The 22,466-nt window shown below is 44.9% G+C and overlaps 1 protein-coding gene across 2 annotated transcripts; it reads right to left on the bottom strand.

Moving 5' to 3' along the window:
* Nucleotides 1-616: 616 nt before the first annotated feature.
* On the bottom strand, nucleotides 617-21,754 carry HHIPL2 (HHIP like 2). Of its 2 annotated transcripts, none has more exons than XM_045010490.1 (9): nucleotides 21,377-21,754; nucleotides 16,241-16,893; nucleotides 13,147-13,290; nucleotides 11,522-11,853; nucleotides 9,904-10,030; nucleotides 9,359-9,504; nucleotides 7,565-7,646; nucleotides 3,365-3,447; nucleotides 617-1,540 (listed from the first exon to the last, which is right to left on the bottom strand). In XM_045010490.1, exons 1-9 carry the CDS (start codon nucleotides 21,752-21,754, stop codon nucleotides 1,158-1,160), a joined length of 2,328 nt encoding a protein of 775 aa, XP_044866425.1. In that variant the 3' UTR covers nucleotides 617-1,157. The 2 variants fall into 2 exon arrangements, with proteins under 2 accessions (XP_044866425.1, XP_044866426.1); XM_045010491.1 differs by having other exon boundaries at nucleotides 617-1,471; nucleotides 21,377-21,698.
* Nucleotides 21,755-22,466: the final 712 nt, after the last annotated feature.

Below are 22,466 nucleotides of genomic sequence, written 5' to 3'. Positions count from 1 at the left end.
GTCATTACTACAGCCTCAAGGACTGCCATGAACGCTTCGTCTCCTCTCACTCACAGATCAACTGGGCCTGTTTCCACTGCACCCTTGGTTTACCACCTAATCCCCTTGTACACCAGAGCATGGGTCCATTATGCACAGGTGGTCCAGACCCCTGCTTTGGCTGCCTAAATCCCATGCCTTAGAACTGAACCAATTCTGCTGCATCTGTATCCTGCATCTGGTGAAAGGGGTCAGGATTTGGCCCTGTTTATGTGATTTGGGGAGTGTAAATTGCCATGACACAGATGTTTGCCAAACTCTTTTCACAGTGTTTGGGGTTCAGTTTGATTCAATAGGGTGCTTTGGGTTAGCTTGAATTTCTGTTCAAAGCCACAGCTGGCCTGACTTTCAGATGTGCTGAGCAACTCCAGCCTCCCTTGAAATCAATGGGAGCTGCAGGTACTCCAACTTTGAAAATTAGGCACATAATAACAAATATGTCTAAGTAGACTGCTCCTCTGGTGATTTAAAACAGCTGCCTAAAATAAACACACATTCAGATTTTCTTTTGGACTGTTTAATAGAAGGTGATTCTTTTAAAAAATATATTTTGACAGATAAGAAATTCAGTGGCAAAGGATGATAAAATACTGACCAAAAAAATTAGCCAACTTCAATGTATTTATTCCATATACTGTGATTAAAATATGAACCCCCTCATAACCAGTTAAGCCCACCGATAGATACCTGCTGCCTAATCTTGCAATCCTTATTCAGGCAGCACTCCTTGAAGGTTAAAAATCCAAATGCCTGAAAACCAAATCCTACCCTCATTGCACCTGTGGGACTGTCACTGAAGTCAGTGGAGGCTTTGTATAACTGCTAATGTCAGGAAATGGCCTTCAAAGCAAGATTTGTAAAGAATGTGAAACTTATGAGTCGAGGAAAACCTTGCTGCAGTTAAAGTTATAATAGGACATATAGGAAGTAGTACGCATTCACCAAGACTGAATTTTCCCCCACATAATCTTATGAACATGTTATGGGCATAAAAACTGCACACAGGTCTGATTCTTCTAATAAGGTCTGTGTTGGAAAACTCCAGTCCACAACGCAAACTGGTCATCTTTTTCTCAATCACTTGCTTTCTTTTTGGCCCATTGGGAGTTCTCTTGTGTTCAGAGGGAGCTCCTTGATCTGACCCCTTTTTTCTTCTGTTTTTTCTCCTTAGCTGCTGCTGTTTTCTTGGGGAGAAGTTTCTTCTTGGCTCTGGTTAGCTGGGAACCTTTCCTGTCTGGCAAAGATGTCACACGTGATGCTTTGGATACCTTTGGAGCCTTTGTCTTCTCGTCTGCTGGCTCCAGTTTAGTCTTGGATCCTTTGACCTGCCTCTTCTTGCCAGAAACAGTTGGCTTCACTGCTGACAGCTTGGTGGAGCTTTTTGGGGAAGCTGGCTTCTTGGCTTTTTTGGAAGAAGTTGTTGGGGTGGCTCCTGTGGAGATGGAGGATGTATTGGGAGGCTTAATTGTTGGGGGTTCATTAAGCAGTTCAAGGACAGTCTCTGTGAAAAATAATTAAAATGCTTCAGCATTCCTGGTTTAAGGCAAAAGACTAACTCAGACATATCCCTGAAAAAGAGCCTTAACAGACTGACAGGCAGGCAGACAAGAAACATATTTGCCTTTCAAAAGAGATTAAAAACTGTGATGCTTGAACACTGCCTCACTTTTCTCATTTTGAATCCGCTTCTTCCATTAAATATGAACCCTGGCTGCTTCTTGTAGGGTTGCTAAGAATAAGTTTGTTTTCTCTTAGAATAAAAAATGATGATGGAACATTTGTTTAGAAAAAGGCCAAAATGCATAAAGTGTAAGATGGAATTTGCAAGCAGATTTTAATGAAAGGGTAGATAAAGTTTCTCTTTGGCAGCTCCAGTTTGTTGACGTTATTATCATTAGTATTAATTATTTATATTACAGTAGCATCTACAAGCCCCAGTGGGGTGTCATGGTGCTGGGTACTGTTCAACCTAGATAATGGGAGGCAATCCCTGAGTCTCAGACATTACAATCTAAATATGCACAACAGGGGAACTGGAGTATTATTATCCCAGTTTTACAGATGGGGAAACTGAAGTGCTGAGAGATTAAGGGTTAGAGTCACAAAGAGAGTTAGGTGTTGTGAATGCATAACTTTTAGTCCAGTGAGTGCATAAGTTTCAGCCCAGTGGTTAGGGTAATTGCCTGGGATGTGGGAGACCCTCAGTTCAAGTCCCCCCCTCCACATGAGGTGGAAAAAGAGTTCCGCAGTGGAAAAGCTTCAACAGGAGAGACCGAGGAAGTGGTTAGGCCACTCACATGAAAGATGAATCAGGTGTCTCACACATTACAGGTCAGTGCACTAACCAGTGGGCTAAAAATTATGAGGGAAGTGGACCTCCTCCTCTCCCCATCCCTGGGTGTTTTGTGTGGAATTAGGTGGCCCATGAGCATGTCTACCAGATTAGGAACCTGAAGCAATTTAGGGTTAGGAGCGCCTGTCTTCCCCAGCTCATGAATCACTCGGAGGCCTAGGTGGGACACAGACATTTGAATGCCTAGAGGGAGTCAGCAGTGTGCATGCTCAGAGGCAGAAACTGAGGCGCTCAGGAAACTTTTACAACAAAAACCTAGCCACCGAGTGAGTTTAGGCACCTACTGGGTTTGGCAGCAGCCAAGCAGGAGTCTTGTGAATCACAGTGGTGCCAAAAAACTGGATGTAGGTACCTAAGTCTGGGGGGTAAGTGCCTAAATAGCTTTGTGAATGTAGTCCACAGTGACTTTGGCTACATGGGGAGTCTGTGACAGAGCCCAAAATTGCACTCAGGTCCCCAGATAGTCCCAATCTTGTGCCTTAACCACAACACCATCTGTCCTCGCATGTTTTCTACTCACTCTGTTGCTGTTGTGAAGACAAAAAACTAACTTTCGCCACTTCCAAAGTCCTCTGAGGAGACTAAGTAGAAGCAGCATATAGGCAAGTCGCATCTTAGGTGCATTTAACATGCATGAATTCAGCTTTGCGCAGTCGGCAAAAACAGGGAAATAAAAGAAAAATAACAATATAAAAACTGCATCTGTAGTGCGGGCGATTCCGCCCGCCATTCAACTCCATGAGTGTTTCACTATATGCGGTTTTCACTTTACGCGCTAACCGCGGAACGGAACCCCCACGTAAGATGAGACTTGCCTGTATTTAATATGCAACAGAAACATGAGTTAACATACTTATTGTACGACATTAACAGTTGTTGCATAGTACGTTGGCTTTAACGAATGCTTAAATGTCAACCTTTGAGATTGTATACAGTTGTGCCACACAATAAAATGAAAACCTAAGGACTTACTTGCTAGAGGAGCAAATGGGATATGCTTACTCTTTGTTTTCACTGGAATAGGCTTGTGTTTACATTTCCCAGGTGGAGCTCTCCTGGAAACCAGATTTAAAAGATAAATGATCAGGAAGTTTACTTTTTCAGACAGACAGAGATCACACATCAATCCACCCTGTTAGGTCATGTGCCCTCAGGAGAAACCAGACCATTTGCAATCAGAGAGGGTCAAAAATTAGGAATGCTTTCACAAAAAAGTGTGCCTTTTCTCACTGAAAAATACCCAAGTTTTATTATTGTGGAGGAATATTTTGGTGATACGATTATGAAAGGTGCTACATAAAATTCTCTGTTATTTGCTAGCTACCTCGCTCTATAATATCACCAATGTGCCAAGCTCCTCACCTCTGGCCACCTTCAATAGAGAAAAGTAGAATAAAACAAAACTCCGTTAAATTGCAATGAAAGAAAAATCAGGATGGAAGAGCTGTGATTGTGACACAACTGAGAGAGCTAGACTGCTACCCAACTCACTCGCGGCTGAGATGCCAGAGTGTGTGAAGCCCTAAGGCCCTGATTTTCTGAGGTGCTGAGCAACCTCAGCTTTCACTGGAATTGTGGATTCTGAGCACTCCTGAAAAGCAGACCCTTACTAAAGTGAGATGCTTAATCAAACAGACAAGACCAAAGCTGAACAGATGAGCAATGAGACCTAGTTATCAGGGAACCCAGATGAGGTGCAGAAAGAAAAGAAAATCTCTAAAGGACCATGGGCGATGGGTATCATAGGCTAGGAGAGGCTGTGCCTCCCCAAACAGCCAGGCATGGCCCTGCCCACCAGGGGCGGCTCTAAACATTTCGCCACCCCAAGCACAGCGGCATGCCGCGGGGGGCGCTCTGCCGGTCGCCGGTCCCGCGGCTCCGGTGGACCTCCCGCAGGCATGCTTGCGGAGGTTCCACTGGTCCCACGGCTTCGGTGGACCTCCTGCAGGCGTGCCTGCGGAGACTCCACTGGTCCCGCGGCTCCACTGAAGCCGCGGGACCAGCGGACCCTCCGCGGGCACGCCTGCGGGAGGTCCACCAGAGCTGCCTGCCGCCCTCCTGGCGACTGGCAGAACGCCCCCCCATGGCATGCCGCCCCAAGCACGCGCTTGGCGTGCTGGGGCCTGGAGCCACCCCTGCTGCCCACACTCTGCCCCCAGGCTCCCCTCCCCCTGCTTCCCACTAGCCACAGCTCATGTCTCCCTGTGGGGTGGCCCCAGCTCAGGCCGTGCCACCTGCCCTCCTGGGGCTGGGGCCACGCCGCCCACCCTCCCGGTGCTCTGGAGCTGGGGAGGCTGGGCCCACGCCACCCCCCGCCCTCCCAGCACTCTGGGGAGCTAGCCTCAGGCTTGGGGCCATCAGCTGCAGTGGGGGGAGGCCTCTGGGCTCCGGCAGGATGTATGTGCGGAAGGGGTGGGGCCTCAGGTGGAAGGAGCGGGGCTGAGGGCTAGCCTCCCCCAGCCAGCGGTTCACCACCCATGCAAAGGACCAAGGGAAAGATTAAACATACAGTCATGCTCTAGAAGGCAGGTGATGGGGTGAGGGGAGAAGCTTCTGAAACTCAAAGAAAATTGGTTCATTTCAGGAAAACTTGCAGAGCAAGGCCACCTGTGGAGTAATGCTGTTCATTAGTGAGCTGCCTCCTTGCCCGCTTGCAGGAAGCTGGCCACGTGGAAACTCTCTTAAGGCTTCTGGAAAATGTAAAGCTGGGTTTCTCCATTCATACAGTAGAACCTCGGAGTTACGAACACCTCAGAACACATGCAGTGGAGTCCTGCAAGCCAGCTTTCCTTGTGTGCAAATCCAGAAGAAATCCCTACAGAACATTTGCCAAGTCATAGATGGCAACAATTCAGGAAAGTGCCAGCATATCACTGCTTTTGAACAGCCTCCTAAGATTATCAAAATGTAGCCTAATAGACTTACCCTGGAGAACTGATTCATAGCTGACCCTGCTAAACCCTATTAACCTCAGTTCATAATACTGGAATTCATGGGAGAACAGAGATTACAAAGCATTTTTAATGTTTTCAATTTAAATTAGTTTAATTGGTTTTTTTCACCTTTCTCTGCAGTATGGGGCATGATTTGCCTGGACATAGTTCACCTCATCAGTCAGGCATTGGTGGCACCTGGGTCTCTCCTGTTCTCTGCCTGTGGCACACAACAGTTCAGTCTCCTCACGACTAACATGCTTTAACTGAAGTACTTGGGCTCAACATAGGGGAATTTGGGTGAAATTTAATGGCCTGTGATATGTAGGGGGTCAGACTAGATTAGTATTTCTCAAACTGAGGGTCCCAACCCAAAAGGAGGTTGCAAGGCTATTGCAGGGGGGTTGCGGCCAGAGAGCCCTGCTCTGAAGGCAGCGCCACTGCCAGCAGCAGCGCAGAAGAAAGGGTGCTATGCTATGAGGCGCGGGTCGTCACTTTTTTGAGAGGGGGTCGTTACAGCCTGAAATATTTTCAAACGGGAGCCCAGCAAAAAGAGATGGAGCACCTCTGGACTAGATGATCTAAATGGTCCCTTCTTGCCTTAAATTCCAGGACATGGGCGGCGGGTATAATAGGCTTAGCCTTCCCTGGTGCTGCCACTGATCTGCCACCGGACACCTGAGCTGCGGTGGCCCCGCCCCTTCCCCGAGACCCCACCACCACCTCCTCCACTCCGCCCCCAGGTCCCTGCTGCTTGCTGCATCCCTCCTCCTCAGGGCGGGGAGAGCCAGCGGCCGGCAGAGTGAGGAGGCACGGCCGGCAGAATGAGGAGGCTCGGCCGGGCGCTCTGGGACTGGTGGGGCTTTCAGGGGCAGGGAGGGGCTGGAGCCTGGGGAGCCAGCGGCTCAGCACTGGCAGCCAGCAGCTCGTCCTGGGGAGGGCCGTCAGGGTGGGAGGGGCTGGTGCTCAAGGGGGCCAACCCAGCACTGGGTCAGCCTGGTGCTCAGGGGGCCAATGGCCTGACGCTGGTGGTTGGGGCCAGCAGCTGAGGCAGGGGAGGGCCTTCAGGGGTGGGGGGCTAGCAGTTCGGCCCAGTGCTGGGGCTGGCCCAGGACTTGTGGGCTCCAGGTTGTGGGGGGCAGGGCCTTGGGCAGAAGGGGCAGGGCTAGCCTCCCCAAAGCAGGCGTTTACCCACCACCCGGGCTCCAGGACACTATGAAATAGTGAACAATGTTGGCAAGACAATGCTAAACACTCAAATCCTTTAGGCACAGAACTGATGCAGCAGGAGGCGTGGCGATGCAGGCTCCCCACACAATATGCCTCAGCTGTATTCTGGAAAGACCACCTTGCATGGTGAAAGGGCATTTTTGTGTGCATGGCCCATTCAGTTCTTGGCCTGTTTGCTGAGGCTGACAGACAACAAAGGGGCCAGTCTGCATCAGCTGTGATGTGAACAAAAACTAGGGCCCTGAGGAATTTCTTGGAGAACACTAATTAATTTCACATAAGCCACTTGTGAGACAGTAACTCCATGAGTAGCCTTATGCAGGTTGGATTTGAAGTAGTGGCCTAGAGGTAAAAGCACTGTAACCCATTACCAATCCCCATCTAATCCCCCTTGTGTCATGTATCATCAGCCATTTACCAGGTTTTAATACTTCATAGGTCACTAACCCCTTTGTAGGGGTAACTTTTACATCACTAACCTGGGGATTGTGATGAGAAGAACATGGCAGCCGGGTTAAAGTTATGTTGAGTAAGAAAGAAAAATTTTGGTGAACGGCCTTTTTGGCATTACAAAATTAATGTTGTCTATTTTACAGGGTCCTTGGCTGACATATAGACGGAAAAAGGCTGACTCTGTCGTGAACCTGAAGGGTATTGATTATTACTTTGTACTATTAAAGCATGTTTGTGTTGTATCTTTGACTTGTAAAAAAAGTGAACAGTTTTTAACCTTATTGTCCCCAAACTTTTAACAGATTTTGGGCCTGATTCTATTCTCAGTTGTATCAGCCTAAGTCTGAAGTAATATAAATGAATACAAATGTCAGTCTAATTCTAGAATTAACTTCACTCAAGCCAGTGGAGTTGCTCAAGATTTACAATAGGGTAACTGAGATCAAAATGTAGATGAGTAGATTACTGATATACATTCCACATCTATTGAGCCAACTAGATAATTTGTGTTGATTATAAAGCAGCATGCAAGAGAAAACCAGATCTTAATGCTAACCTTGCAGGATCAACAATTTTGTAGATAGATCCATGGGGTGCATAGGCACTGGGATAAGAAGTAGCCATAAAATAAAGCTCCCCTAAACAAACAGAGAGAGAGAGAAAAAGAAAATAAGCTGTTTCAGATGCAAATGCAGAGAATTATTGCAGATTTGGTGCACTGCCATTTCCCCCTTCCCTTGCCCCTCCATTATATCACATAATTGGAAAGGAAGACACAATCCTATTTGTTTCATTCAAAATCCTTCTTCACAGCTTGGGCCATGGTCTCACAGCATGATCCATGTGGACAGATTGCAATGCCCACACACAGACCCACTGATTTCAGTGGGGCTTCATGCAGGCATAGCAGTCCTGTGCCAATCACAATGCAGCATCGGACCTATTGTGTCCCGCTGTGGAGGACACTCCAAAAGATTATTTTATTGGGTATATCTTATGAGTGTACTTTCTAAAAGGCTTGTTTTTATCCAGGGCAGCCAGCAATTATAAATAGAGGAAACACACACACAAAATCAAAATATTTAGCTGACTTATAAACTACCAAAAAAATCAAACAGGCTCTAGAATGGCTAATCATTTAGTACAAAAGTCTCTTGATACTGGGCTGCTCAGGTTCATATTTGGAGAAATTGACTACCATCCCTAGAATACATCTCTTTTCATTAGCCATCAGTATAATATCTAGGGAGGTTATTGTAGTTTGAGCAAATACCAGGAGAAACTATTGTTGTAGGTTCAAATTACATTACAGCACTGACAATTTTTAGAGGAAGAGTTGATACCGGAGTTTAACATTCATCCCTGCCACTTATTACTAGAACAGAGGCTAAAGCCTGTCAGTGTTTTACACTAAAGCAACATTTCTGTATTCTCCAGGTCTCTCTGTGTCTTCTGCCTTATTTTTCATTTTCTAGAAATGGTAGCCAAATGCGTAAGAAACTACTATTCCCCGGTCTGAGATCATCCAGGATCTTTTCCATTACAAGCACAGGATGATATCCATATTCTGCTGAACCATAAGATATTATCAGAGGGCTTCCTCTTCTTCCAAACTCTGCCAGAGTACAGCTGGCTGCTATCCAAAGCTTTGAGATCAATTTTGCATTATGCATTGGAGAGCTCTTTGTACTCAGGAAGCCCCAAAGGCATGACCTGGATCTGTTAGTAATTTCACTTTTGTTATAGCCATGATGACATTTTAAATCCTTGACCATGCTTTGAGACATTCCTACCAGATACAGAAAAAGGAATTGTTTTTCCTCTCTCTCTTCAAACCAAGGTCTCTTCAGACCAGAGCTCCTAGTGTTGCCATTGTGAATGAGAATGGTGCCTTGATGGGGTAGAGATTCAGCTGACTGCAAGAACTGGGGTGAAGAGGATCCCATTGCAGTGACCCATACTTCTACATTTTTTAATTTAAACAAGTGAACAAACAATGTATATGGGCATGAATCAAAACATGAATCCAACCACCCCACCCAACTTTGAGTGAGTTCAGATCCAGATTCAAATTTCAAGTGGGTAGTGAGCTCTATCATGAGCTGTCTTGAGTTCTGCATCACGTGTGTCCGGGGTAGGTGGGAAAAATTCACAAGGTCTCATGACTGGGCATATTTCTGAACTGTCTGAACCATCTGCCAATCCCAGCTGCAATGCTGAGATATTTCATCACCCCTGCGCAGTCAGTCAATCTTCACTAACATTTCCCAAGGGCAGCCAAACCCCATATATTTGCCCTGAAACACAGAACCTAATTTCCTATACAAATGTGGTTAGGGAGATGCATTACCTGCCTCGTCTTCAGCAAAGGAGATGATGAATTTGCTGTAAGAGCTGATCAGCCCAGGGAAAGCACAGGCTTTAGTGCTACCAATACAAATATCTTGTTTCTTCCATTTATTTTCCCTCTCATCTTCCTGCAAAGCCATCAGGCGACTGGATGAAAAATAAAACCTTATGTTGTAGGATTCCATTTTTCCATTCTCAGGGTTAATTCCTGCAAAAATCATGCATCACTGGAAGTAAAAGGTTAGTTGGACCCTGATCCTTAAACTAGGTTTAATTTTCTTTTGTGTAAGATGGGCCTGAATAAAAACCCCAATCCTGAAAGCTCTAACTTGGGTGAAGTTCAGATCCAGATCAGAATTGTACAGGTGCTGTCTCCGTAATGGACCAAACCAAACCATTGATCTAAATACACTGAATGTCTGGGACTTTCACTGACTGTCTAGGACTTTCACTGACTGTGGGCCAGAGGGTTTCAGAACGCTCAGATATGGAAGCCGTATAAATATAAAAGAAATAGAAAAGAATGGAAACTGTTGTCTCCCTCACCCACTCATGAAATCACCAAAAATGTAGAGGCCATTCAGGTTTGGGGATTCACATCCCCGGTACACGTATCCTCCAGTGACTGACTTCCCCACACTGTGGCCATAGGCAAATATCGGAAGAATGTCATCTGTTAAAAAACACACACACACACAAAAACAGAATAACTTTCACGGACTCGCTGATCAAAGAGCAACTGGGCAACAATATTGATGTATGCAATGGAGGCCAAAAGGGCTAGTGCACATGGGAGTAGGTTGGTTCATTTCAATGGGGTTTCATCCATTTACACCAGCAGAGAATTTGGCCCTGAGGCTTTAAAGAGCTTCCTACGTGGCTTAACAAGACTCAGCCAGTGAACTACATTATCATGCTGGACCAATATTCTTTACATCAGGTAAATGCTGCAGAGAGAGTTCATGAAACGTTACATGTGGCCAAGTGTAGCAAGCATTTTAACAAAGATTAACATTAAAAATTCTGTTGCTTTCTACTGAAAAGACAAAATATGGAAGCAGGACGTTGCAGCTCAGCTCAACAGATTTATACATTGCAACTGCTCCCAGTACAGTAAATGCTAACCATGGACGGCAACTGAAAATCATTCTGCTGGATCACAAATATTACCAGAAATGTAAGTTACTGTCACCCTTTCTGCCTGGCACCATGAAAGGTGGTTCCAGCCCTTTTGGGGAGGGGCTGACATTGTGCTCCTGAAAACGTTCAGTCCTGTCCTCGCTTTTTCAATATGACTGAGGTTTTCTTTTTATGCTGAACAGCGCAGATAGAAAAATGTAATGAGTTAAAATCTAAAGCCTAGCAGCCAAGCCTAACACAGGCACATGGTAAACTTTCTGGTCCTTAGGCCACAGTGCTGGACCTTGTTAAAAACTACTGGCATATTCAGCAGTGAAGGCACCATATGGCAACCACCAGCACATTTTATTTTATTATCTTAAGAGTAGTGTTTGTCAACAAAATCCTTAAGGAACATAATTACACTCAGCTCTTATACTGTGCTTTTCATCAGTTGATATCAAAGCAATTTACAAAGATGAGTGGTATCATTAGCCCCATTTTACAGATGGGGAAACTGATGCAGAGAAAGGTGAAATGACTTATCAAAGACAAAGTCAGCCAGGAGTAAAACCCAGGTCTTCTGAGGCCCACTCCAGTGCTCTATCCAGTAGGCAGCACTGCCTCCCACATAGGATTTGCTACAAGATCATGTCACCAAGCCTGGCCACTACCTGATGTTTCAGAGGAAAGCAACTATTCCCGATAATGCACTTAGGCCCCAGTCCAGTGCCCACTGGACTCCATAGAAGATTTCTGTTGACTGAAATGGGCACTGGCACTGGTCCTTTGCCATTTGTGCAATGCAGTGCACAACAGGGAATTCTTGCGATGCCGGGATGTTTTGTATTTTGATGCCTCTGGATTGGAAAGCTGGGGGGCTGTATGTTTTCTTATCAGACCGGAACATATTCCCCATCCTCCTGTACATGACTTCAGATTACAGAGGTTCACTGGAAAAGCGGCAGTATAGTCGTTAACTAAGTACATACTGCATGGTGTGTGCTCTTTCAAGCAAAGCTCCCACAAGAAGCTATTGGCTTACCTAAAGAGGAATTATAGCAAAGCTTTATGTCATAACATTCAAATCCCTCCTTAGCTCTCCAGCCGTAGTTCCCTCCTTTAACAATGATGTCAACTTCTTCAAACCTGTTCTGTCCAACATCACCACAGAATATTCTCCCTCGTCCCTTGTGAGTGACTGGGTCCCCTCTGTCAACAGCACAGCGCCACATATTCCTGACCCCGTAGGCATAGACCTCAGGGAGAGCCTTGGGGTCCAACACAAAGGGGTTATCTGGTGGGATGCGATATGGCTTTCCATCTTTGCTTTTTCTATTCACATCTATCCGTAAAACTTTTCCTAGTAACGTACTCCTAAAAGTAAGGCAAGGCATAAGCAATAGGTTAATGAGACTGCCAGGTAAATCAAGGCTCATAAATGTTAATCTCAGAGTTGGTGGGAAAATAGGACATTGTGAAAATTTTCATGAAAAATTTCCCCTTTTTTCATCAAAAAATATTTAAAATTAAAAAAAATTTCAACCAGCTCTCAGAAATACTGTAATGAACTGGATTGGGTGGGTGGGGGAGGTGGAGGGAGTACACAGGCACCACTGCCTTCTCCTGAAGGGAATCAGAACTGCTTGGCTGTGTGCGATAGGCCCTCTGCTGCACACAGCTAATGGAGTTTCTCCTTTAGCTCACATAGGATCTGTGTTTTTCTGGAGAAAGGAGATATCAGGTCTCTCTCTCTGCTTTCCCCGTGAAGTTCCACATGGCCACAGTGCGACAGCCATTAAGCCCCATTACAATATTCTTCAATCAACACAAAAACTACCGTCACAAATGATACTCATTGGCACCCTTGTCTCAGTAGAGGGGCAAAAGAATGGATGGACCATGGTAGCAAAACCAGCCCTTAAAGGTGGTTCCACCAGGTCAGAGCTGAGGCATGGGGCAGTGAGGGGGAAGCCTGCACTGCTGCTCCATGGGCTATACTGGTTCTAGGTGTGTGCAGAAAACTTCATTCTCAGGAAACATCAATCTGTACCATGGGCACTAACTTCACTTTCAAGTTTTTGTCAAAAGCAATGTGTTATTTATATAGGTATATTCAGCTGCAAAAATAGCTTACATTAAAACTGGATTCACAAAGTGTCCCTTGTAAGGACAGAAGGACTGGACTAATATAGACATCCAGTGTAAATGACTCACTCATGCTGTTTGGCATGGAAAACAAGATGCTGTCTGCAGTCGCTGAATAGGAAACAACATAAATTTAACTGATTTTCAACTGTCATGTAAAATTGCTCTTCATTTCCCTTGTAGCCAGTACTAGTATGCAGTTCTTCCACGATATTAAGGCTAAGATCTTCAAAACCACTTAGGGGATTCGGATTTCAATTCCCAACAGGATTTGGACATCCGAATCTCCTAGGCTTTTGAATTTTCAGGCTTTGAAAATCTCATCCTAAAAGTACACTGAGGATACTGCCTGATGTACTGTAAATTGGGGGTAATCCTGGTTTGCAATGACTAGTCAAGTAGCATTTTTGTTGTATCAGTCCATTCTCTTGTTTTGCTAAAAGTCCAAATTCTGTCTCATCATGCACTAAGCCAATGCATTGCACTAACATGAGAGATGGATAAACCTGTCCTCCAGCTTACTTGTTCTGAGCATTCCCAAATTTTCCAAAAGGGTCTCCAGCTTTCCCTCCGTCCCCAATGAACAGATACAGACAGCCATCCAGGCCAAAGAGGAGCTGCCCCCCATTATGATTTGCAGCTGGTTCTTCAAGCTCCAAAAGACTCCTAAAAAGAAAGGAAAGAGAAATAACCATGGATGTAGCCCCTGGACAAGATTCAGTGTCTTGTTGGGTTAGAGAAATGTGTTACTATTCGGTCCACACAATAAGCTTATCTGCATAACGTATCTTTCCAAGATATCTTACTGTTTCCAAGCTAAGCAAGGACCTTTCATGTCCTTTGATAATCACATCCCTCAATTTATGGGTATGTCTACGTTTGAGCTGGGAGGTGTGATTCCCACCTTGCGTGGACATACAAGTAGCATTGTCTCCGTGGCAGCACAGATGGCCTCTCGGGCTAGCCATCTTGAGTACAATCCTGCCTGACCTGGGTATGTGGCTAACCCAAGCTGCTGCCTATGCTGCTGGGGACACATTGCTATTTTTGCAGGGCCGGCTCCAGAGTTTTTGCTGCCCCAAGCAGAAAAAAAAAATGTGATCGCGATCTGCAGCTCTACCGCCGCCACTTCAGTCTTTGGTGGCAATTCCACGGCTGGTCCTTCGCTCCGAGAGGGACCGAGGGACCCGCGGCCAAATTGCCGCCAAAGACCCAGACATGCCACCCCTCACCGTTGGTCGCCCCAAGCACCTGCTTGCTGGGCTGGTGCCTGGAGCTGGCCCTGATTTTTAGACGCTAGCTTGAGCGGAGCTAATGCAGGTACATCTACATGAGCTGGAAATTACACCTCCCAGCTCAAATGTAGAGACATACTCTAGGTCTGCAAGGCACATGGCAGCCTGGTAATGATAAGTGCATAACTAGCAGGTGGGCACTGATTGTTCCCATTAATTTCATCTTGCCCTTTCAGCAAATGGTAAAATCAAATAGCTTAGTGGATCTTGTTCTTTTCTTACTGTAAAGGCAGAGCTCCCAGAAAGTTTGACAGTCCAGCGGCACTTTTCAGCCATAATAAACTGTGAAATGTGTTCAGCACGTATCTATCTATATTTCCAATTGGATTTTTAAAATCTAATTTTGTTGAGTGCATTTTCTAGCAGTTGATGATGAAGGTGTCAGGGGTGTGTTAGTGCTCAGGGAAATGGGCCAGACATCAAGGCCTTGGGGCTGAAGTTCTCTGTTGATCCACAGAACATGTACAGCATGACTGTGACCGTGCAAGCCCCACCCACACTCCCCCACCATTGTACTTTCATCTTAACAGAGAAGAGCCACCTCTAGAAGTCCCCAGTGTCCATTCAGTCCTTGACTGCTCTGCTCAGACTACCAACAAGGATACTAACGAGTGCTTCAGTTTTCCCGTCTGTAAAATGTGGACAATAGTACTTCCTTCAGAGGGTTCTTCAGAAGCGTATTTCCTTTGGAAATCACTTTAGATTCCCTCTAGGAAAGGCATTACAGAAATGCAAAAACGTCATTAGTATTATTTATTAGTAGCAGAGTGCTCATCATGCTGGGGGTTTCTGTAATATGGACACTTGCCACTGGGAATAGGAATGAGACCCATCAGTTTTATGTCTCCTGGGCTGCTCTGCAGCTATCAGCCACTACCCATTTCATCCATTACCAGATGGAATGTTTTCAGTCAGGTGACCTACCACCATTAGCCTTTTTTAACCTGTTACTGGTTGGGGCTTCAAAATGTGATGTCATCTGTGCCCCTTGTGGCACAGAATCCACCACCAACTGGGGCGCAACCAGAATTTTCCTAAGGAGGGAGCCTAGAGCTTTCCCTCCCCTGCACTCAGCCCAAGCTCTCTGCCCCACACTTTCCCCTTGTACCCAGTCCAACCCATCCACACTGCCTCTGCACCCAGCTCTGAGCTCCCCACCCCAAACTCAGCTTCATGGTCTCCACACCCTACACTCAGTCCCGAGTTCTTACCCAGAGAGGTGATCAAGCTGAAGAGTAACATCCCCAACAGGGCACAGGCTAATCCCCTCCTCCTGCATCTCTGGTTCCCCAAGAAGCACCAAAAAAAAGCCCAGATCCAGTCCTCCCACCCTCTTGGGCACTGGGGGTTCCCAGTCTCCCTGCTCTACTTCCCCTTAGGAGCTGAAGAACTGCAGAGGTGGGGGGCCCAAGCAGGCACAATGCTACTCAGATTTGGTCCGGCCATCCCAAAGTGGCTGGGCCAAATTTCCAGCTCTGGTCAGGCCCTGGGTCCCCCCAGCTCTCCCTTAATTGCACCCCTGACCACCAACCATCGGCACAGAAATAAAATACCAGTGCTCATTCAAAAACATGAATCTTCCAACACATTTCAAAGTTTATTCTGGGTGAAAACTGTTTCTTGCCTTTTAAACGTTCACTATGAGAAATGGGCACTGGGTTTTTGTTTTAAATACGTCTTTCAGCATGACTGTGAAGCTCACAAGGAACAAAATTATTACTAAATCCTTTTCTATGAGTGAAAGGGACAGAATCAGCCTCCCCAGAAAAGATGTTCTCGTTCTGAGCAGTTTAACTTTTATTAGAGGTGAGACCAAGCTGGTGCCACTAAGAACTTCTGTAGTGCCTTTAGCCCTGTGATGTGTATGTGATTTTTATATTATCATTGCAGTAAAATACCTTTGCAGTGGGCAATAAAAACACAGAGCCTATTTAACATTATTGTCTATAAAGCAATTTCAGAGCAGGAGTTAATTCTCTAGAGGGTTCACAGTTTGAAAAGTTGGTGTGTTTGAGGCTGCCACTGTACTGCTACATTTCACAGGGCAGGGACAGGAGGCAGTGTGTCTAATGGTTAGAGAAGGAGAATTTGGTGCTATTTTCCATTCTACTTTGGGCTCACCCTGTGACCTTGAATGAGCACTCACATCTCTTTTTGTCTCTGTTTAGCATCTCTTTAATGGGCCCAGCCAAACACCTGGATGTGCACAACTTAGAATGGTCATGAGCTCAGCGTTCAGATCCAGATGTTGCAGTTGGGCAGGTTCCTATGTGGTCATATGAGAAACTGATACATTCAAAATGGCTCTGAATAAGCTTTACCTTTCTGAGCGTGGATCAGCCTTGTTGACATCAGATGCTAAAACTTTGAATTCACTGATCCGGATCTTCTCCGCTTTCTTCTTGTCCATGTACGAATAATAGATGTAAAATTTTCTGTTGTGTTTGTGCTTGGGGTGAAAGGCCATCCCTAGGAAACCCCTCTCATCCCCTATCCATGGGCTAGCCAGCACTATTTTCTTAATATCTAGAAAGGGCTCCTCCAATCGGCTCCCATCAGGCAAGTAGACCCAGATGATCCCCACCTGTTCAGCTACGAACATGCGGTGGGTGTTGTCATTAGCATGGAGCATCAGTACGGGATTCCTCAGCCCATTAGCAACCTCTGTCAGGCACAGCTGAAGGCAGCCCTTGGGGTCCTCCACTACTGACCCCAGGTTGCGATTGAGGTCTGTGTTTTTCAGCACATTAGGGTAGCAATAGTCTTGGTCCTGTATGTTAAGGAGGTTACAGAAGCGGGTTTTGTTCCTCTCACAGCATTCTTGAATGTGTTTATCATTAGTCAGCAGTGTAATAGCAGAGCGGCAATTGAAATGGAACTCAGAGCAGTAGTCAAAGCAAAGTCCTGGGAGGTTCCTAAGAGGTGTCTGGGGGTTTTCTGCATCGTAGAGATGTGCAGCATATGGGGAACACTCCTATGAAAATAAATAAAAACTAATTACACGTCTGTGTATACAGATCCCTGATGCACTGAGTAGCCTTCATCCAATCAAATTGGTCAGTAACATGCAAGTAATTAGTAAGACTAATAGTCCCAATTAAACAATCTTGGAATAACATTGCCATTGATATATTTAAGGTCTTGATTCAATAAAGCATTTAAGCACATACCTAGCTTTAAGCATGTGTGCAGTCCCATTGAAGTCAATGCATAACCTTGAATTATGATCAAACTTAGCTTGGACTGAGATTTAAAACTCTTGGGTTGTATTCCTGGATCCCCCACTGACTCTCTGTGTGATCTTGGACAAATCACTGAGGTCAACATTTTCACACTTGTGTGCCTAAAGTTCTGCACCTTAATCAGATTTTTAGATGTGCAAGATTTAGGTTAAGTACCTAACATTAGGCACCCAAGTTTGAAGATTTAGGTGCTCACAGCTCTGTGCCTCAGTTTCCTCATCTGTATAATGAGGGTATTAACACTTACCTACCCAATTTCGCAAAATTCCACTAGCCTTTCACCCAGCTGGGTTTCTGTCTTGGACCCATCAGAAAATTAATGTTTCTATTAATACTTGATCTGTATATTTGTTGGTGCAAGCTCTATAGAAACAAAAACACAATCAGTTAAATCCTGATGCTCCTCTCACCCTGGTTTTGCACTGGTGTCATTCCATTGACTTCAGGAGTTCTTTCTGCTGTAACTGTGTGAAGTATTCAAGAGGCTAATAACTATGGCAACTGGTACAGTATCCAAATGTGCTTGCAGGTGAGGGAGATATGCATTTCTCATTGGAGCAAGAAGCAACCTCAGCACCTCTAACCTTAATGAACTCCCTGCAGCCTCTACTCCTTATCACTGTGGTGCTAGGTCTTCTACAGTTTAAGGTATTGAACAAAGCGTACCCTCTAAGCAGGGGACATTCTTTCCCAGCCATTCACTTAGTAGCCTATGCTGTTTCTAAACTATTCACATTTCCAACTCATTGTCTGTGTTGCAAGGAATGCAGACAACCACCATTGTTTTGGCTAAATGTCTGAGGTGATGGCATTCCTTAGGGTCTATGTAAAACCACCAGGATTAAGCAATTTCACACTAATTGCTGGTCATTTCCCTCCTCTATGGAGGAAGGGGACAGTGGGGGATGAGGAAAAGGAATGGATTATTATTTCTACTAATGAATAGGGCTGAAGAAATAAGAAGATCCTCAGATCCAGATGTCACTTGTCTGTCATCTTCAAGACAAATGACCGATTTCTCACTAAGTGTAACGAATTGCAATTGTGAGCATAACTCAGTGAAATTAATTGTGACAAATCTGGGGCCTTTTAGCATGTCACAGTTGTCTCACTCATGTCACACAGACCTTCCTGGAGACAGTGGGGATAGAACTCTAACCCTTCAGCTCCAAAAAGCTAAAGGAGTATCTCCATTAACTATTAACATACAGGCCCCTGTGACACTCAGTTCTCATTCACAGTATTTGCTAACCCCACTCGTTCCGAAATCATGAGTCAGCCCCCACCCCAATCATGATACTGGCTGAAGGGTTGGGGAGGGTGGTTACAAAAATAATAAATATTGTGTCCTTTTTATTTGTATTCTGGTTTTTGAGCCTTTAGGATTCTCCCTAGCACATGCCAAGTTACAAGCAGTGTGCCTGATCGATACCAGAGTCTTAAAACATGCCAATCGCGACGTTAGCTAGCACATGCTAATATCACACCTTTCAATCCTAGTCCAAACAAGGTTTTATTCACCTTCCCCCTGCACCAGCCAGCTGAACAGGGAAACCTTACATTACATCCTCACAAAGGCTGGTGAAGCTGCCGTTCTTGTGTGCTACCAGGGATTGCCTCCTGGGGCATCAGCTGCCATGAGTGCTCTTTCTTAAGGACATCAAAGGCAGGTCTTGACCAGGGCTTCACCTGGACTGTATGGACCAGCTCCTCAGCTGGCATATCTCAGACTAGCTACCCTTTTACAGCCTCTGAGGATCTGGCCTTTCTAGCCCTAAATGTTTTCAATCAGTCAATCGAATAATTAGCAAATATGGCCCGGACTATGTAAACCAGAGCAGCTCCACTGATGTCAATGGAGTCATGTCACTTTACGCAAGCTGATGAGTTGATCTTTTGCTTTCACGTCAGCTAAAATTATAAAGGGAAATGCAGGAGATCTAGGCTGTGACAGAGGCAAAGCTGTTAAAAATACTTTCTAAACCACTCGTTACACGAGTGCTCTCTGTCTGTATATATGTAAATAGATATCGACAAGGTGCCAGGATCTGGCACTCAGGAACGTGTAGCATGTCCCCTGGGTTTTGTAGGACTAATAAAAGTTGTTGTGTGCTGCAAAGAGGAAGCTATTTTTAGTGCATTACATCAGCTCTTAACACCAACTTGCTACCATCCCAAGAAGACTATCAAAAGCAGGCCTGTTTGCGCTCCACTATTTCTAGCATAGAATAGATGCATTGCCTTCCACGCACATGCCTGAAAGGGCTTTGGCTATGTCTCTACTATAAGTGATACAGTGGCATAGCTAGGGTGCTATAACTGTGCGGCAGTAAGTCCCTCGGCCCACGCCACTTCCAGCAACTCCCATTGGCCCAGAGCAGCAATTCGTGGCCAGTGGGAGCCGCGATCAGCTGGTAAACACACCAGCCTGGCTTGCCAGGGGCTTTCCCTACAGAAGCGGTGACCCCTGTTTGAGAAACCCTGGTGTAGATGCACACTATAGTGATGCAAATGTTTTTTCTATCGCTGTAGAAACTTCACCTTGGGGAGCAGAAGCCATCTTCCATTGACTTAGCTGTGTGCAAGATTGGATCCTGACATTGTAAGCGTCTCATAGTCTGTTTTGTATGATGTGAAGCACTCATCACATGTATCAACATTTAACAATCATTACTAATTATTAATATGTCCTTGATTTGGTGTAATGATGATCTGTCCTCACTACTTATTGGATCAAAGAGCTACGGCTGACTTCACTTGAGAGGAAAAAGCACTATGCAGTAGAACCTTGCTGACTGTGCTAATCCAATAAACAATTGAATCTCACTAAGTAACCTAGCCTGTTCCCAGTGTGTTGACATTAACATCAATAGGAAAAGAAGCAAGTCATTAAAAACTAGCAGTCACTACCCACTTCTCATCAAAGAGTTAATAGATGAGTCATTATTATAGAATCTCAGGTTACTAAGACAATTATTTTTAAAAATATACACCAGTATTTTTATAATATGCTATGAAATATGATTACAATGAATTCAAGCTAAGCTACACGTATCAGGACTTATAATCAAAGTATAAAGATGCAACAGTCTTAATTGTTATTATTAATGTATGTGCTCATTTTCTAGCTGTCAAATATAGGAAATCCTCCATAGGCTGCTCAATCATTAAACATTAGTGTGAATTATATTCTGCCATGGCCATATTAATTTTTTTCTTACTTTATTGGCTGTAAGTGACTGATAAAATGTTGATGTTGTTTTTCTGAAAGTTGGTTTCTCCAAGGTGACTCCAGACTCCTACCAATGAGACTATAAAAGTGGAAGTATTTCGTAAACATGGATAATATTTGAGAGCTAAAAAGGATTAGCTGGAAGAATTTTATACCTATGTGATAAGCAAAAATATGGTTTTGGGCTGCTTTGTGTTGGCATACAGTAAATCATGACCAGCATAATTAGCATACAGTACCTGCTAAAAAGTCAGGTCCTTTCTGCCCACAAATCATTGTGCAGGCAGGAACCCAAGAAGAGCTTTTACTACTGAACTGTCTGCTTCCATGAGCCAGATGGGCAATGGGAAGAAAGCACAGGGGAATGCAACAGCTGAAGCTTCAGGATCGTTCAGCTGCATGAATCTTCTGGCTGCTTCTTAATGTTGTTCTACTTTAATAACCACAGCGTTTGCAGTGTACTAGGCAGGAGCACAATCTAAACACATTCGTCATGAGATCTGGTAATGCAAACACTGTGCTTCATGTCCTGTATAATCCGCCATCCAAGTCACCCTGTATTTATGAGCAGAATGAAAAATAAATATTGATCTTTTTAATCCTCCCTTAGTTTCAAAGGGGCGAGTATTGTCCCCCTCCTAACAGCAGGATACACTCCTTCATTTCATCAGCACTTACAGCTATCAAAAAATAGTAATTCATTATTAACTATTCTTACTGATGCTGTTACATGCATTTATAGGACATCTATCCCTGTGATACCTGGCCACACTTTGATTCCAATGCAAACTGTGCAATAACCATTATCCAGTAGCATTACCCCCACTGTCCCCCCTCCCCCAAATCCGCACATCCCCACAGCATCACAAATGTAAAAAGGTATGACAGGGAGAAATCACCTTTTAATGAAACCTATAGCACATGAGCGTGCACACAAACAAATGCACATAGTGTAAACTACAGGTTGAAACCCTCTGCCCTACCTGACACAGGATATCCTTGATATACCCTCCACACAGCTCGTGGCCCTGGAGATCAATGTAATCCATGATCTCCCAGTATTTAGCTGCAATGCTGTTGTCCTTATCCTGGTCACAGCAGCCAAAGGTTTCATAGGCAGAGCAGAACTCCAGGTGGAAAGGGGGCTGGAAAGGGGGCCCGTAGTCCAGGCACTGGGGGTGCCCCCAGAGCATGCCTGCTTGGCACAGCAAGGCAACAGAGAGGCAAAAGGAAAAGTTTGGGGACAAGTTGGTAACTCCAAACCTGCTGCTGTGTGGCCAAACATTAACCTGCTTCACTGGAGGTTTCCTGAGGTCAGATGTATAGGAATCCTGGCCATCTTTAAGATAAGGCCCATTCATCCTCTGAGCTTTACAAATTGCCAGCTGCAGAACTCAATGTTTGCTCAGGTTTGCTTGCTCGCTGGCGCTCTCCCGACCTCTCTCTCTCTCTCTCCCTCTCCCTCTGAAGTTTACTATTTGTGGGCTGGGGAGAAACCCTGCAGGCTGCTTCTTTGGTATTTCACACGTCACATTGCAAGAAGCCTCCCTCTCCCCTCTGCACATTTCTCATGCCCCCAAGAGCACTCACAGATCTAGTCCCTACAACTTACTTTAAACCGGTTCCAAAATCATTCATTGAATATGTATAATAGGTAAACAGTACAATGCGTAATCCAACTATATCCAACCTGATCTGCTCTCCCTATTTACAATGCAAAGCATGCTGCAGCTGTGAAAATACCAGAGAAGGAAAATGAATTAATCACTTTCAGTCAGTACCTACCCTCTATTTCATTTTCAAGATCTGGGTCGAACTTGGATCAGATTCTACAGGGATGGAAGTAGTGGGTCTTCCACCCTGTTTAAGATTCACTTAATAATCCCATCTTAAATAAATGTTGAGTGTATGTGAGGATAAAAATCTTTACAGGGATGCTCGCCAAATGAGGTATTCTACAAAGTCAGAGCTAGAGTTAAACTTAAAAGAAATCCAAACATGTGAAGGTAGGAAATGTAAATTAAAACACATAAACAACTTTAACTCTACCCTGTAACGATGCCATGCATCAAC

This window comes from Mauremys mutica, chromosome 3 (genome assembly GCF_020497125.1).
Source record: "Mauremys mutica isolate MM-2020 ecotype Southern chromosome 3, ASM2049712v1, whole genome shotgun sequence".
Taxonomy (NCBI): Eukaryota; Metazoa; Chordata; order Testudines; family Geoemydidae; genus Mauremys; species Mauremys mutica.
The sequence above is the reverse complement of the archived record's forward strand: the minus strand, read 5'-3'. Positions and strand labels throughout refer to the sequence as shown.

What these genes read in the sequence shown, in the direction of transcription:
- HHIPL2 (XM_045010490.1), bottom strand. Translation starts at nt 21,754, where the DNA reads ATGAATGGGCCTTATCTTAAAGATGGCCAGGATTCCTATACATCTGAC. An exon ending in TCAAGGATATCCTGTGTCAG is followed by an intron (nt 16,894 to 21,376) that starts GTAGGGCAGAGG and finishes TTATTTTCATAG; the next exon opens with GAGTGTTCCCCATATGCTGC. An exon ending in GCTGATCCACGCTCAGAAAG is followed by an intron (nt 13,291 to 16,240) that starts GTAAAGCTTATT and finishes CTTTCTTTTTAG; the next exon opens with GAGTCTTTTGGAGCTTGAAG.